General features: G+C 37.3%; 1 protein-coding gene across 1 annotated transcript in view; it reads left to right on the forward strand.

Moving 5' to 3' along the window:
* Positions 1-13,954, forward strand: part of IPO7 (importin 7) — a 38,498-nt gene extending 24,544 nt beyond the window's left edge. The window contains exons 15-25 of the mRNA XM_030482204.1: positions 153-313; positions 1,154-1,282; positions 2,906-2,972; positions 3,051-3,176; positions 3,431-3,528; positions 4,891-4,986; positions 5,989-6,209; positions 6,315-6,520; positions 8,088-8,294; positions 8,650-8,766; positions 10,982-13,954. Coding sequence (XP_030338064.1) covers positions 153-313; positions 1,154-1,282; positions 2,906-2,972; positions 3,051-3,176; positions 3,431-3,528; positions 4,891-4,986; positions 5,989-6,209; positions 6,315-6,520; positions 8,088-8,294; positions 8,650-8,766; positions 10,982-11,079 — 1,526 coding nt within the window. The 3' untranslated portion in view covers positions 11,080-13,954. The remainder of the gene's footprint in view (positions 1-152; positions 314-1,153; positions 1,283-2,905; positions 2,973-3,050; positions 3,177-3,430; positions 3,529-4,890; positions 4,987-5,988; positions 6,210-6,314; positions 6,521-8,087; positions 8,295-8,649; positions 8,767-10,981) is intronic.
* The last annotated feature ends 770 nt before the right edge of the window (positions 13,955-14,724 follow it).

Below are 14,724 nucleotides of genomic sequence, written 5' to 3' on the forward strand. Positions count from 1 at the left end.
TGTTCTGAATATTAGTATTGCTGTAATGACTTATACTGCCCATGGTTTTGGCATATTGATGCCAAAGCACTAAAAGGTATATATTGACTTTCTTATACTGATCCTGTAGTTTTGTAAGAATGTAAATTCAAATACTTCCCCTTGTTTTACAGCTAAAGAATATATTACTCCATTCATTAGACCTGTAATGCAAGCTTTACTTCATATTATAAGAGAGACTGAAAATGATGATCTTACTAATGTGATTCAGAAGATGATCTGTGAATATAGTGAAGAAGTTACTCCAATTGCAGTAGAAATGACACAGCATTTGGTAAGAATTTCTGGTGACTTAGGAAGACATTTAATACATGAAGGATTGGTATTTAAAATTAAGATAGTTGTCCATCAATCAATAGCTGTTGTTTCTCCAGTCTAAGTGCAGTGATACAAGTAATTTTCTTCTACAGTTAGACTTTTTTCTCAGCTTCATAACTTGAACTAAATGGAAATTTATTAGAATGATTATAGAACAGTTTGAGAAATCTTTGTATTTTTTCATCATGATGTTAATAATGAATTCTGGTGGCACATTTTAGGTAGTCTCTACAATGTGACTTAGGTTTTCTGTTTTAAAATAGGAAATTAAAGAGCAGATTTTTAATAAAATATCTAGTGTGAAAATATGTTGTATGTAATGTGAGAATAAAATTGATTCTGCAGGAGAAGTTCAGAGCTTGAACAGCCATATCTAGCAAGTTGTACCAATGGTTTCAAAAACGGAGGTTACCTCAGTGCTTCCCTACTGAACGCCCTTGCCTTGGAGTTTAAATAGTTTGCATGTCCTCTCTGGGAGTGCCTGCAAAGTGGTCCCATCTAGTTCAGCTAGCAATTGCACCTTGTGTCAGAAAAACTTGCTCCAGAAAATGTATTCTTTTGCATGGAAGTGATGTCATTTATATCTTCTTATTCATTAATAGATAAAGGATGGCAGCTTAAAGGGCTTAACGTTCAAATTTTATCAATCTTGAAAACAAACTCTGGAATGGAGTTTTAAGGAGGACTTAGAAGTCTTCCTTAAATTGTGTAGAATACCAGACTTGCACAATTGTTCATCTCCAAGCATGTCCTTGTTAAATGACATATATATGGGTTGTTTTGCTGTTACATGCAGGCAATGACATTTAACCAGGTGATCCAGACTGGACCAGATGAAGAGGGCAGTGATGACAAAGCAGTGACAGCAATGGGAATCTTGAATACTATCGATACACTTCTTAGTGTAGTTGAAGATCACAAGGAAGTAAGTAGAAATTACTGTAATTATGTATTAGCAATATGTATTGTCTAAGACACTGAAAGTCTTCTGTAGTTCTGGTGTTCCTGGACATAGTAAACTATCCTTTCGGCCAAAAGAAGCTTAAAATGGAAAACAGTGAAGTACTTATGCAACAAAGTTGTAACAGAGTGGGTCACATTTCTAACACAATAGATGGAGTAATAAAGCATAAATGTTGCCACAGTATTTCCCACAAGAGCGTAGGTCCTTGTTCAAATGGGTGGAAGAAATTTGTCTCTTAACAGATGGATCTGTCAGCGCAGCTGGAAAAACCCATTCGGTCTGAGGAGGTCTGCCTTTCAAAGAAAATAGATAAAACTTCAGTTACCTTTGAACATTGACTCTGCTGCCTTAGTTTGCTCTCTGCAGCAGAATCAATGTCTGTAAATACAGCCGTTGTGGCTATGATAAATGATAGCTTTTTTACCTGCCTCATCTGCACTGCAGATTTCTCCAGTGGGATTAAAACATTTGTTGTTTAGTTTTGTTGTACTGAATGGATTAACTTCTGTCCAGAATGCAGCTTGTTTGAAAGATGCTGAGTAAAATCTTTCTTGACAAAGTCAGCTACTGTTTTTTGAAAAATACATTATAGCTTTTTAGTGACTAAACAGTAATAAATTGTACTCTCAGGGCTCTGAAGACTTCACTGAGGAAGCAGCATAATATGAATTCTGAATGCCCAAGGGTGCAATCCAGTGCTGCCATGCAATAAACAAGGGACCAGTTCAGCTCATTTACTTGTTGTTAAAGCTGCTCAGCAAGCTTGTAATGTGCTTGGTTTTGTCAGCAAATTCGTGCTATCTAAATGAAAAGTTTGTGTAACAGTATGCTAGTCCTGAGGAACTCAGTTGTAAAATGTTGATTGGTAAACATTTGTATTTAGAGACATCTCACACACGATGACCAGTGTTCCAAGAGATAAGGGTATTTAGCTGGTTAGTTTCAAATCCTGTTCTGCATAGCTAAGACCAGAAACTCAACCCCTGTTTGTCCCTGTGCAAGGTAAGTGCCATAAACAGGTTAAAGACTATTTTGGTGGACATGTCTTTCCATGGATTAATAAATACTCACTGGGAAGAGTGTTTGAATCTGTAGTCCAGCATTTACACTTATTGTCCGCATACAATACGAACATCCTAAGCTGGGTTAGGGAGGTGGTTTGTGTTTGTTCATTGGTTGGTTTTGATTTTTTTTAAATTTCACTTTTCTGGAACAGCAGATGCTTCCTGCAACTTCCACTGTTTACTGTTTTGATATATACATTTACTTACTGTGTGTCTTAATGGGACTGAATTGTTGCATGGGGTTACTGTCAGGCCTTTCTTTTTAAAGGATACCCTATAATGAGAGTCTTCCAGTATGCAAAGAATATTCCAAAACCACCTTGTGTTAAAAACTGTTTCACAAATCCTTAGCCAGAGTGCTGCTTTTACACATTCAGGGCTTTAAAATATGAGAAATTTTGAATTGCTTTTAGAAGACTATATTGTATAAATAGAAACTGCTTTAAGTAGTTTTATTTTAAAATGTGTTTAATTTCAACTCCGAAGTATTGAAAACAGTCATAAATCTCTTTTTTTGCAGATTACCCAGCAGCTGGAAGGGATCTGTTTGCAAGTGATTGGAACAGTTTTGCAGCAGCATGTGTTAGGTATATGTAGTTCTGTTGGCTTTTTTTTTTAAGTGTATGGGAGAGGCATTAAATTCACCTGGATTCCGTTTGTTTTAGAGTTCTATGAGGAGATTTTTTCCTTGGCTCATAGTCTGACCTGTCAACAAGTTTCTGCACAAATGTGGCAGCTTCTTCCTCTTGTTTTTGAAGTCTTTCAGCAGGATGGCTTTGATTATTTTACTGGTAAGTGACACAAATCAACCAAATAAGTGATTTCAACCATACAGTGAACTGCATCTTGATTGCAGTGTGAAGTATTTAATTCTGCTGTGCTGCAACCAGACTTGTTTTGCTAAAGATGCGTGCTTATCTTGACAAACGTTAAGCAAGAACTGTAATTAACTTATTAATACACAGATTTCAACCTGGTTTTAACAGCTCATCTAATAAAACATGCAGACAGTATCTTAATTGTGATCATTCTTCTTTTAATACAGACATGATGCCTCTCTTGCATAATTATGTTACTGTTGATACAGATACACTGCTGTCAGACACAAAGTATCTTGAAATGATCTACAGTATGTGCAAGAAGGTAAGCAGATGCCTTTGTGATAACAAAACCTGTGATCTCTGAAGTAATACACTCTTAAACTGGGTAGTGTTTTCCGCAACAGCAGACTCTGAAACTGAAGACTTTTTGACATCTGCTCCTAAAGCATTATGCTATTTACCATCCTCTGTGATTCCACAAATTAAGTTATTGCAGAGAAATTAAGAGGTTGCATCAAATTTCAGATATATGCTTTTGCTAAAAAGGAAAAATAAATCGTACACAGCAAAGGCAGGTTTTGTGCACGTGTGTTTGGTGTCTTACAGACCGTGCGTATGGGCATGCAAAATGTGTATGCATAATGCAAAAGGCAGACAGTTTCTTTAGCTGAGATATGTATCCTCACTATGCCTATGATACTACATAACATACATATGCTAAAGGTCTTAAATCTATGAGCTAAAACAAGTGGAGCAGGGATGGAAAGCAGAGGGATAGGAATAGAAAGATATTTTCCCAAGTTCATGCTAAGTTGGTGATGAAAGCTGGGAGTTGTTTGGCTCAGTCCAGTCACTTTTGGGCAGTGCTTCTGTATTTAGCTTCTCAGCTTCTGTGTATTATCGGTAGCTGCCAACTGGGCTTTCTTTATCCAATCAATATGTAGAATACGAAGCTTTCCAGAATGTTAGCCCTGTGCGAAGAAACTAATACTTCTTTGTAAGGTGGTGTTAATATTTTATAATCTCCAATAGTGATCTGTGGGGATTTCAGTTCTCCAATTCCGGATATCATGTGTTGTGTCTGTATAAGAACTAGAGTGAACTGTCAGCTGCCCTGCCCGTGGTATTTCCTGAGTTTTGATGATGTTTAGATACTCTAGTGAGTAACTCTTGTTAGCCTGTTTGAAAACAAGTTGCAATCAGGCTGATTATAAATGCTTGAACATTTTATATATAAAGAAGCAAAATAGCTGTTCTAACCTCTTAGTGATTAGTGTTTTATTAGCTAAGCACAGTAAATCTTTAACCCAGAAGTTTTAGGTATTGTTTTGTTACGTATTTATATATCCCGTTGGATATCCCAAATTTGTAAATACAATTTTTGCAAAATTCAGTATTTGTATAAGAAAAATTTGTGTTGTGTGTGGAAATAAACCTTTGCAAAATGGCAGTTGATGCTTATACAGTTACTGTTGTAAGCTCTGCCTCCATAGAGTTGTTGAGTATTTGTACATGTAGATTAGTTTTACCCACATTCTGCAATGCTTCGGTCTCTAGTTGTGATACTGAGCCATTGCTGTAGGTTTGGCTGCTTTACTGACGGGTGTTTATGCTAGCATTCTAATAGAGTAGGAAAACCGATGTCAGCTTTTCAATGTCATCAACAGTAATTGTTATTTTTCAGGTTCTTACAGGAGTTGCTGGAGAAGATGCAGAATGTCATGCAGCAAAGCTGTTAGAAGTCATTATTCTTCAGTGTAAAGGGCGTGGCATTGATCAGGTTGGTAACAGCTTTGGTTGGTACAACTAGTATTTAAAAGGTATTTTATTCTTGAGTATAAATTGATTATGTATTAACATCAGTTCTCTTCCAAGAAGTTTGTGTAGCGTAGCTCATAATCCTGTCTTCTACTTCAGTGTCACCCCGTTAGCGGCACCACAGAGGCTGTTACTGCACACTTTGTCTCCAGAGTTTAGGACGCTGCAAAACTGCAAAAGTTTTTGTGAATCTGGAAGAGTACCGTTTTAGGAGCATTTTGGTTCAAAAAGTTGATTGATTATATTCTAAGTTAATTCTGGTGAAAATTATTCAATCTGTCACGTTAATAGCCTTGAAATAAATAAGAATGAAAACGAAGTTCCTAGAATCCCAATGTCATAGAGGAACCAGGGACTTCATTATGCACATATGGAAGTTGGAATTTGGGAGAGGAATTTGTGTGCTTCTGCTGCGTGCGTGACAAGCCCTGTATTATAGCTCTTTAAAAACTTTTTGCATGCTTTTTAATACTTGTGGATATGGTCCCTCGAAACTTTAATTTTTAACTTACTTGAAAGAAAATCTGCTACAGCAGATTGGTTTTTTTCAGTGTGTCATCTCTGAAGAGACTACTCCTTTGAACAGCTGTTTCTTTGGAATGTTAGCACTGTCTCTTGACTTTGTTATGGATATTAAAAAAACACTAAGTTGATTTTTCTGGACTTCCTAGTGTACACATTTCCTCTACGTTTCTTTTTTGGAACACAAGATTATAGAACCAGGAATTGCATTTACTGTGCATGATGTCACAAAATCCATGTGCTTGGAGTAGATAAAATCTTTTCACCTTTACATTTCCTCTTTGTATACGACTTCTGCTGGCACTGAAAAATTATTCCCATTGTTTGTCCTCTGTATTTATGCACCACATTGGGTTTATGCCATTTCTCGACTTTAGTGTGAAATACAGAACTACAAAGTTTGTTTTTCATCGCTAAATTTGTAACGTTTCTCACTCTTCAGTGCATACCCTTATTTGTGGAAGCTGCATTAGAGAGATTGACCAGAGAAGTGAAAACAAGTGAACTGCGAACAATGTGCCTCCAGGTTGCCATAGCTGCTTTGTATTACAATCCTCATCTACTATTAAATACTTTGGAAAATCTTCGTTTCCCCAATAATGTGGAGCCTGTCACTAATCACTTCATAACACAATGGCTTAATGATGTAGACTGTTTCTTGGGGTAAGTGTTTCTAGTTTTGAAGATTCTTCTCTCTGATACATCCCTATATTACCTGGTTGTAAATTGTAACAAAACTTGCAACTTGTTTATTGTTTTGTTTTGTAGACTTCATGATAGAAAGATGTGTGTGCTTGGCTTATGTGCTCTTATTGACCTGGAGCAAATACCACAGGTTTTAAATCAAGTTGCTGGCCAGATCCTGCCGGCTTTTATCCTTTTATTTAATGGATTGAAAAGAGCATATGCCTGTCATGCGGAACATGAAAATGACAGCGATGATGATGATGAAGCTGAAGAAGATGAGGAAACAGGTATGGAAACTGAAATGTTGCTGTTACTTTGGGGTTTCTTTTAGTTTGGGGTTTTTTGGTTTTTGGGTTTTTTTTTTTTTGATGGAGATGCTGAGTTCCTGCTCTCATTTAACCCAGCTGGCAACCAAGTACCATGCTCACTTCTCTCCCCAACCAACCAAAAAAAAACCCAACAATAAACACAAGTGATGCACAACACAATTGCTCACCACCCACTGACCAATACCCAGCCTGACGCGAGCAGCAATCAGTCCCTTCTGGGTTACTCCTCCCAGTTTATATACTGGGCATGACGTGCTGTGGTATGGAATATCCCCTCGGCGAGTTTAGGTCAGGTGTCCTGTCTCTGCTCCCTCCCAGCTTCTTGTGTCCCTCCTCACTGGCAAAGCACGAGAGACTGAAAAGTCCTTGACCAGGGTAAGCGCTACTGAACAACAACTGAACCATTGTGTTATTCTCAGGCTAAAGCCAAAACGCAGCACTGCACAACTACTAGGAAGAAAAGTAACTCTATCCCAGCTGAAACCAGGACAGTTCCTTTTTGGAATTCTTCAGAGTTCCCCAGTTCCAAAAATCAAAAGCTGCGGTATAACACTGGACATGTTTTAATGACTTTCAAGTCTATCTGACTTAGTTTCTAAGAGGGACTGGAAAATAATTTCCTAGGCTGTCTCTTCAAAGTCATGTCAAGCTAGCTTTTATGTGTGGATGCTGTCACTGCTGAAAGGAATTACTACTGGGACATGCTTCCCATTTGAGTGAGGGGTAAGAGTCAGCAGCAGGAGTTTCCAAGAGTCGTCCTAATCCATTGCGCAGTTCGGACTATGCATTACAAACTGTCCCATGCACTGCTGGTGTTTTAGCTGTGTATTGAAAATAATAGTTCTTAGGATCTTTTTTTTTCCTTTCCTCCTTTCCCCGCCCCCCCTTCAAAATTACCTGCAACTTCCCCCTGCTTTTTTCTTCCACCTTTCCCTACACTTTTCTGAAGCTTTTAATTCTTGTTTCCTATTTTTATCTTTCCATCATCAACTTGGTGTCTTTCTGAGTGACTGTTTGGAACAGTTTTCCGCACGCAAAAGAATATCTGTTTTCATCTATCTACTTAAAGCTCAGTTTCTTTTTGATCTCCGCTGCTGAATTCTGGACTCTCGTGGCTATTGCCATTATAAGTCATTCATACTATTACATTTTGTATTTCTCAAGCGTTATTTTCAATAGCCCTTTTGAATGTGCCTTTAAAAGTGTTTGCATTAAATTATTTCAGACTTTCTTGGGAGCACAAAGACTGCTTTGCTAAAAGTTTTATCAAGAGCTGCTACAAGTTGTCTGGATATACATTTTTCTATATTTTTTTTTATGATAATTAAATTTTCCCACTTGCACAGTTGGTGTGAGGGAGGAGTGTCTGGGCGCGGGAGACAACAGCATTAGGAGAGGAGTTCAATGAGCCTTCCCCCTTTCCAGTCTGTGCTCTGCTGTTGCATTGCTTGTTTTGCATAATCAGCCATCTTCCTAAAGAATTGTTCTTGAAATAAACTGTATTTTTGTGTGATATTTAATTCAGAGGAACTGGGGAGTGATGAAGATGACATTGATGAAGATGGTCAAGAATATCTAGAAATTCTAGCAAAACAGGCAGGCGAAGATGGAGATGATGAAGACTGGGAAGAAGATGATGCTGAAGAGACTGCTTTGGAAGGCTATTCCACAATTATTGATGATGAAGACAACCCTATTGATGAATATCAGATATTTAAAACAATTTTTCAGAGTAAGTAACTTTACTTCCTTTCCTGGCTAACAAGTTTTATTTCAACTTTAGTGTGTACTGTTGTAAACTAGAACCTGTTGAAAGCTTCCAAACAGACTTTTCCAGTATGTGCTTTGAACAAATCCTTTCTTTGGAAAGGGGAAGCAATCATTAAACTTTAAGAGCAGGGGGAGATGCTTTAATGAATTTATGATGGGAGGGAAGAGGTCAGAGGTTGTTTTAAGTGTTTTTAAACATCTTGATTTGTGTAACCCTAACTGAATATTATTCTGACTGAAATGGCAGTGAGTTAGTAAGCTTTGAGTTACAGAACAATGAAGAGTTCCCTTTTGCTTATGTGTTCTTTCTCTTGCAGCAATTCAGAATCGTAACCCTGTGTGGTACCAAGCTTTGACACAGGGTCTTAATGAAGAACAAAGAAAACAATTGCAGGACATAGCAACTCTGGCAGATCAGAGGCGGGCAGCACATGGTATTTTTCCCCCTTTCTACCATTAATTGCTTCCTTTGCTGCTTGAATGCTGTTTATTTGCTCAAGAAGCATAACACAGAAAATATCTGTAATTCAAGCCTGATAATGTCTTCATCAAAGCAGGGATGTTTTACACTCCAGAAGTGTTTGAAATCTCTTAAAACTGTCAGGTCACAAAGCCTCAATACACAAATTGTCTGGCATGCCACAGGTGTAAGGAATGATAGAAACAACTTAATGAAGTGGCCAAGTAAATAAAAGCATATTTGTCATAATGCCTTAGATTTGAAAACAATTGATTTGATTACCTGAAGGTGGATGAACTCCAGGTATGGTAAAAGACACATCAAGTGGCTGATAACTTATTTCCTGATGTGACCTAGTCCAGTTGAGATAGACAATGGGTGGAAGAATACCAAATTATGGAAGTAGTATCCATCTGTAAAGCTACATAATCAAGCCTATTAAATATTTCAGACTGTTATTCTTCAATACAGATAGTACAGATTTAAAAATACAGGAAAGGGGACAGATCTTCAGGGGGGTTTGGGTTGGTTTGGGTTTTTTTTTTTTTTTTGCAAGTTTTCCCAGGTGTTTAAGACAATTTTGAGTGATCAGTCTAGTCTCATATCCTGCATCTTACTGAGCAATTACTACAAGATGTTTTAAAAAGAGAAATTCAGAAATCTTTCAATAAAAGATTGGTAGTGAGAATGCACATTTTATAAGTACTTTTTGTCAGGAAACAGCCTAAATTGCCTCACAATGCTTATAAGTGTCCAGAATGATCCACTTTTGATGGTTATAACATAGAGTTTCACTGTGACCTCTGTCAAGCACTAGACATCATACTGATGAGGTTATGTTCTACTTGAGCATTTTACGAAAAAGAATTGAGTTATTTTGTCATTTTCAGCTGCTTACTCATAGTGCAAGTTAGGTTCAGATTGTGAAGTTTAACGCAAGCAACTAGATTATTACAGGAAAATCTTGCTTACTATCAGAGTATAGGGATACCCCATTTAGGCTACCTACCACACCTGGGGACATCCTGTTAGAAGGAATATAATTATCTCTCATTAATGTAGGTAAGAAGAATTTACATAAGCTAAGAGATTTGTCTTCTGTGCACTATGGAGCCGGGAGGGAACAAAGCAATGCTCCCAGCTCATGTTCTCCCCCTGTCCATCATCAGCCATGGCAACACTTTTCTGGCCTGTTTCCAAAGAAACGGAGACAAAATGCAGATCCTCTAGATAATATGAGCTGTATTCCCAGAAAGAGAGAGATTACAACTATTTTGAGGTAGGAGAAAGCTCCTAGACTAGAAATAAGACATTAATAAGTGTTGTTATCTGGACCTGGGAATAATACAAACCACCTTCAGCATTATCTAGGTTGTAGTAGAGGTACAATATAAATTACCAACCTAATTTTCAGTTGTCCATGTATTAGAGCTTGTAAAACCCAGTGCTACAGTAATCTTTGAAGGACAGAATATGCAGCTAATAAAACCAGACAGCTTAACTATCACTGTTATTTACAGTGATGGATATGTGGGCCTCGGGTGCCTAAAGATCTTAAGGTTTGGTTGAAAATGAAAAAGGATAAACTTGGTAGTTTTCTCTCAGAATTGTGTTATATGGTCTGGTAACCTCAACTCCAGATTATCTCCCTGGGTATGGGTGGGGAAATGTGGGTATACTAAAAAATGTCTGTTTCATGTGCTTCAGTGGCTATCTCTGCTTGTATTGTTGAATTGAGATAGCAACACTGGAATATTTAGTTAATATCTGTGTACTGCTTTTTTGTACATGTGCTCTGTTACTGATTGGATTGAAAAGTCTATTAATGTTAATCAGAAAGAACTGGGTGACTGTTAGCAGGTTTAGAAGTCCACCATCCATTCAGGTCCTATTTCTGAAATGTGACAAATCACAAACTTGAGTCCAAAAGCTGAAGTGTGGGCTTTTTAAAATATAAGTTAATTTAAGCATAGCTATAATAATATTGATAAATAAATAGTTCATCTGTTGTTTGGGGCCTGGCACATTTCCACTTTGTGGGTGCTGATCACTTTCTTGGCTAACCCCAGGTTAAACGTGTATCTCTGAGAGACTCAAAACGGTCACTCACAAAATCTTAAATCTGTCTTCCCCCCTACACACACACTAAAATATCTTCCTTCTGTTTTTTTTGTTTTGTTTTGTTTTAGAATCCAAAATGATTGAAAAGCATGGAGGATACAAATTCAATGCTCCAGTTGTGCCAACTTCATTTAATTTTGGAGGCCCTGCCCCAGGAATGAATTGAATTATCACTTTTCCTGCTACTGTGTGATTGTAGTGAAGAGCTTGTGTTCCTCCCAATAGTGGTTCCAGAACTGGTTCATGTTATCTACAACTCACTCTAAACTAATTGATAAATAGATTGGACAAAAGCCCCAGAAGAGGGACCTGGTCATGCAACCTAATACTGGAAAGCAAACCAGAGGTTTTATTGAAGATAGGAAGAATCTGAATTTAAAGCTTCAAATGACACACTTTGGAAATCGGAAATCAAGAGGGGATGTCATGAAGGCAGCTTTTCTTTTTCTGAGGAAAAAATATAGGCATGGGCTGCAGGACTATTTAAAATGTCTCATTTACAGTACAAGCTAGAAGGCAGACTTGATTTTTACACCTGTGGCAGTATGAGTATTTGCCCAATTTATTTCCCTTTTCTCCCTTCCTATTGGGTGTCTATTCTTTTAATGTAAATAAGATAAGGTAATCAGATAGCCTTACTTAATCTTCATCATTTCCACTTATAAAGATTGTTCATATGTAGAATATTGGACACTTAATGTAGCACTACATAACTGATAAATCTGTAAATGAATTAGCACTTTCATATTGAAACAAGCCTGCTAGCCTATGTACAAAAATAGCAAAATGTTTGCTGTTTATAAAAATAAAAAATAAGGGATGTATTGGGGAAAATAATTTCCAGGTATTAATTTAAAATGAACTAGCAGTTTTGTACCTGGTGACTTTGTGGTGCAGTCACCTCTGGTTGTGACTTGAATTTGGTTATGTAAAAAGGGGTTAGTGATATTTCATTGCTGCTAAAGAAAAAATAGCAACACCCTCCGTGTCCTTTGTTTTTTCTTAAAAATCTCACTGTACAAGGTGGAATTCGGATACAAATGTGTACTGTAAGCACTGAGGAAAACGTTATCTTTTCTAAAGCAGGTAAATAAGGTGTGAAGTTCTGCTCTTACAGAGTCAATTGAAGTCTGTGGATGAAACATCTGTACATGCAGTCTGTTAAAAACACAACAGTTTAATTCGGCTAATCTGGGCTATGATCTAGGAAGGTAATTTTCCCCCCTAATTTTGCAAAATACTTTTTTTTTTCCCAGCATATGTAGTAGTGCAGGTGCATTACTCCTGCATTTCATTCCCTCTCTTTCTGCACTCCCAGTATTCGTGTGTGCTGTTGTCTGCCTGATCCAGACAGTGTATTTGAAGTTTTGCCAATCTTTCATTTTTGAAGCTACAATTTTCTTCCTTCAAAGTTGCTATAGTAACTAGTATTTTAGCTAGAGAGGCAAAATACAGTTCCCTCTGGGACCACTATCAAAACCACTGTATGAAGAAGCCAGCAGGGAGATGCTGTGAATGGGTTGGCTTGAATGCCCCCTTTTTCTTTTCTAAAAGCAAAAATCCATAGGTTTCTGATCTTCCCTTGAGATCGTTGGTGTCAGGTCTTTTAAATCAAATGTTTTGGGTTTTTTTTTTTTTTTCTTTTGGCTGTTTTTATATAAAAGTCACCTGCTGTTACAATTGATATTAAACAAGCTACCTTAATTTAATGTAAGCCTCCAAAATTTAAATACAGGTTAAAATAAACTGAGTTTATATCTGTAAAAATGAAATGCACATATATATATATTATGATACTCAAAATGCAGTCTTCAGAAAATTGGTTTGTGTGGTGTGTTTTTTTGCATCAGCAGAGTAGCAGGAATTGGTGGTTTGGGGTTTCCTTGACGAGCTGACCAGCACCATGCTCTGCCTTCCATTTGTTGCACAACCGCTAGCGCTTCTCTGGGCCGGTGTAATGGGTTTTTCCAGTCACTCCTCTCTGGTCTGCCTTTCCTCGGCAAATAGAACTCCCTGCGCACAGAGTGCTAATGTGAGAGACTGAGCCAGGACTAAAATGCCACGTTGCCCTAGCCGAATACCAAAGGGATACTTTAAAGCAGATTGCGGACTTAAAAGGATGGATATTGCACCTGATGTGAAAAAGCCTAAAAAATTAAGCCTTGAATGAGAGTATCCATTACAGTAGTGGTATGAGAACCACAGTAATACTTTTGAATCTTTAGCTGACTGGCCAAGTGCATATAGCAGAACTGTTTGGTTTTTTTGTAAATGTGTAACTCATGAGCACGTACGGGTGTACTCCAGCTTCAAGATATCTCTAGACAAGGTTTTATTTTTGTAGAAAAAAGTGACAGACATAATTACAGCATGCCTTTTCCTGTGCATTCCTTGACCTTGAAAAATGCCCAGTTTGACATAAGTCATTTCTGAACATCTGCTTGTTGGTATCTGCTTATCTTGTTACACATCCCCAGAAATGTAAGAGAACCTTTTAGGATGGATGAGACACTTTGCCTCACGGCAGAAGATACAAAAGAGCAGGAGTGAGAAGGCTCCATATACAAAGCATATTGAAAAAATGAGGGGAAAATCACCAATTTTAGTGCCATTGTCATTTCTGGAACAGTTACATTTTTCAAGTCATGAGTCAAGGGAAGAATTTTATCTTGGTGTGAGGAATACAGTCTTACTTCAAGGGTGCTTTTATGTGTCGCTAGACTGGTTAGCAAGGAGCATCTTTTTTAAGAATGGATCTAGAACTTTGCTTTTCTTTGCTCCAAGAAATGTATTTATATAAATTGCAAAACAATTTTGCATTGTTGTTGGTGGTGATAGTGCATTTTGTGATGCAATATATCAATTTCAGTGATAACACTTATGTCAAATTTAAAATTGATCTTCCTCCTAGAACTTGCACTTATCCATTCCATTTTCAAGGATAATGCAACTCTGAAGGAAGAGGTGGGAAATTTAAAGCCTCTGTTTTTTCTATTATGGAAGATCTCCTTGGATTAATAAACATCTAAAGCAAATCCTTATCTTCACTCATCTCAGTGTGGTGTTTTGAATGTAGCTGTATTCTTATAGTACTTTGGAGTCCTGTTCTAGTTATATAGCTCTAAGGTTTCTATTTTCCTCTCTAAAATATTTCTTCAAGCAAATGTTAGGCACAACCACAGTTCTTTTAACTGTGTTAAAGGCTTATCTCAAACACTTTTTTAAAATGTTGCCATACTGGATAAATTTAGTAACACTTTTTTCCTAAATCACTACCCTTAAAGGAATTATTCATAGTTGTCAGCACAGTACAGCAAAGCTCCGTTCAAATCTCTTGTAGCCTAGAATTACTACTGCAAGATTCAAGAAGTCTGCAGTGGATTAATTACCAAATACCTCACAATAACCAGGCAGATGATTTTAATAATGCCTAGTAACTGTTTTATGGATTGATTTTTACTCTAAAGGAAATTTCTTCCTCTTGCCACCATCAGTTCTCAAAGAGTAGAAACATCGTGAAGCTTTTCTGTGGGTTTTATCTTTGCATGCTTACAGCGAGTTCCTTTTCAGTCCTTCCTCATACATACTTTGTCTTGCTAACCATTTTCACTTATGTTTTCATCTTTGGTATATGATCAGCAGTGGATGAACAAACACCACTTCTGAACATCTATGCAGAAGTGGCCATTTGGTTTATTTTTTTGAAATGTAGTTAGGTAGAGCACTGCAGTTCTGCACTTCTGCTCAATTCAGTATCCCAAGTTTGCACCTGAATGCAGAAGTACGACAACTTTACCAAAATTTGAGGGAA

The sequence above is a fragment of the Strigops habroptila genome, chromosome 4, assembly GCF_004027225.2.
Source record: "Strigops habroptila isolate Jane chromosome 4, bStrHab1.2.pri, whole genome shotgun sequence".
Lineage (NCBI taxonomy): Eukaryota > Metazoa > Chordata > Aves > Psittaciformes > Psittacidae > Strigops > Strigops habroptila.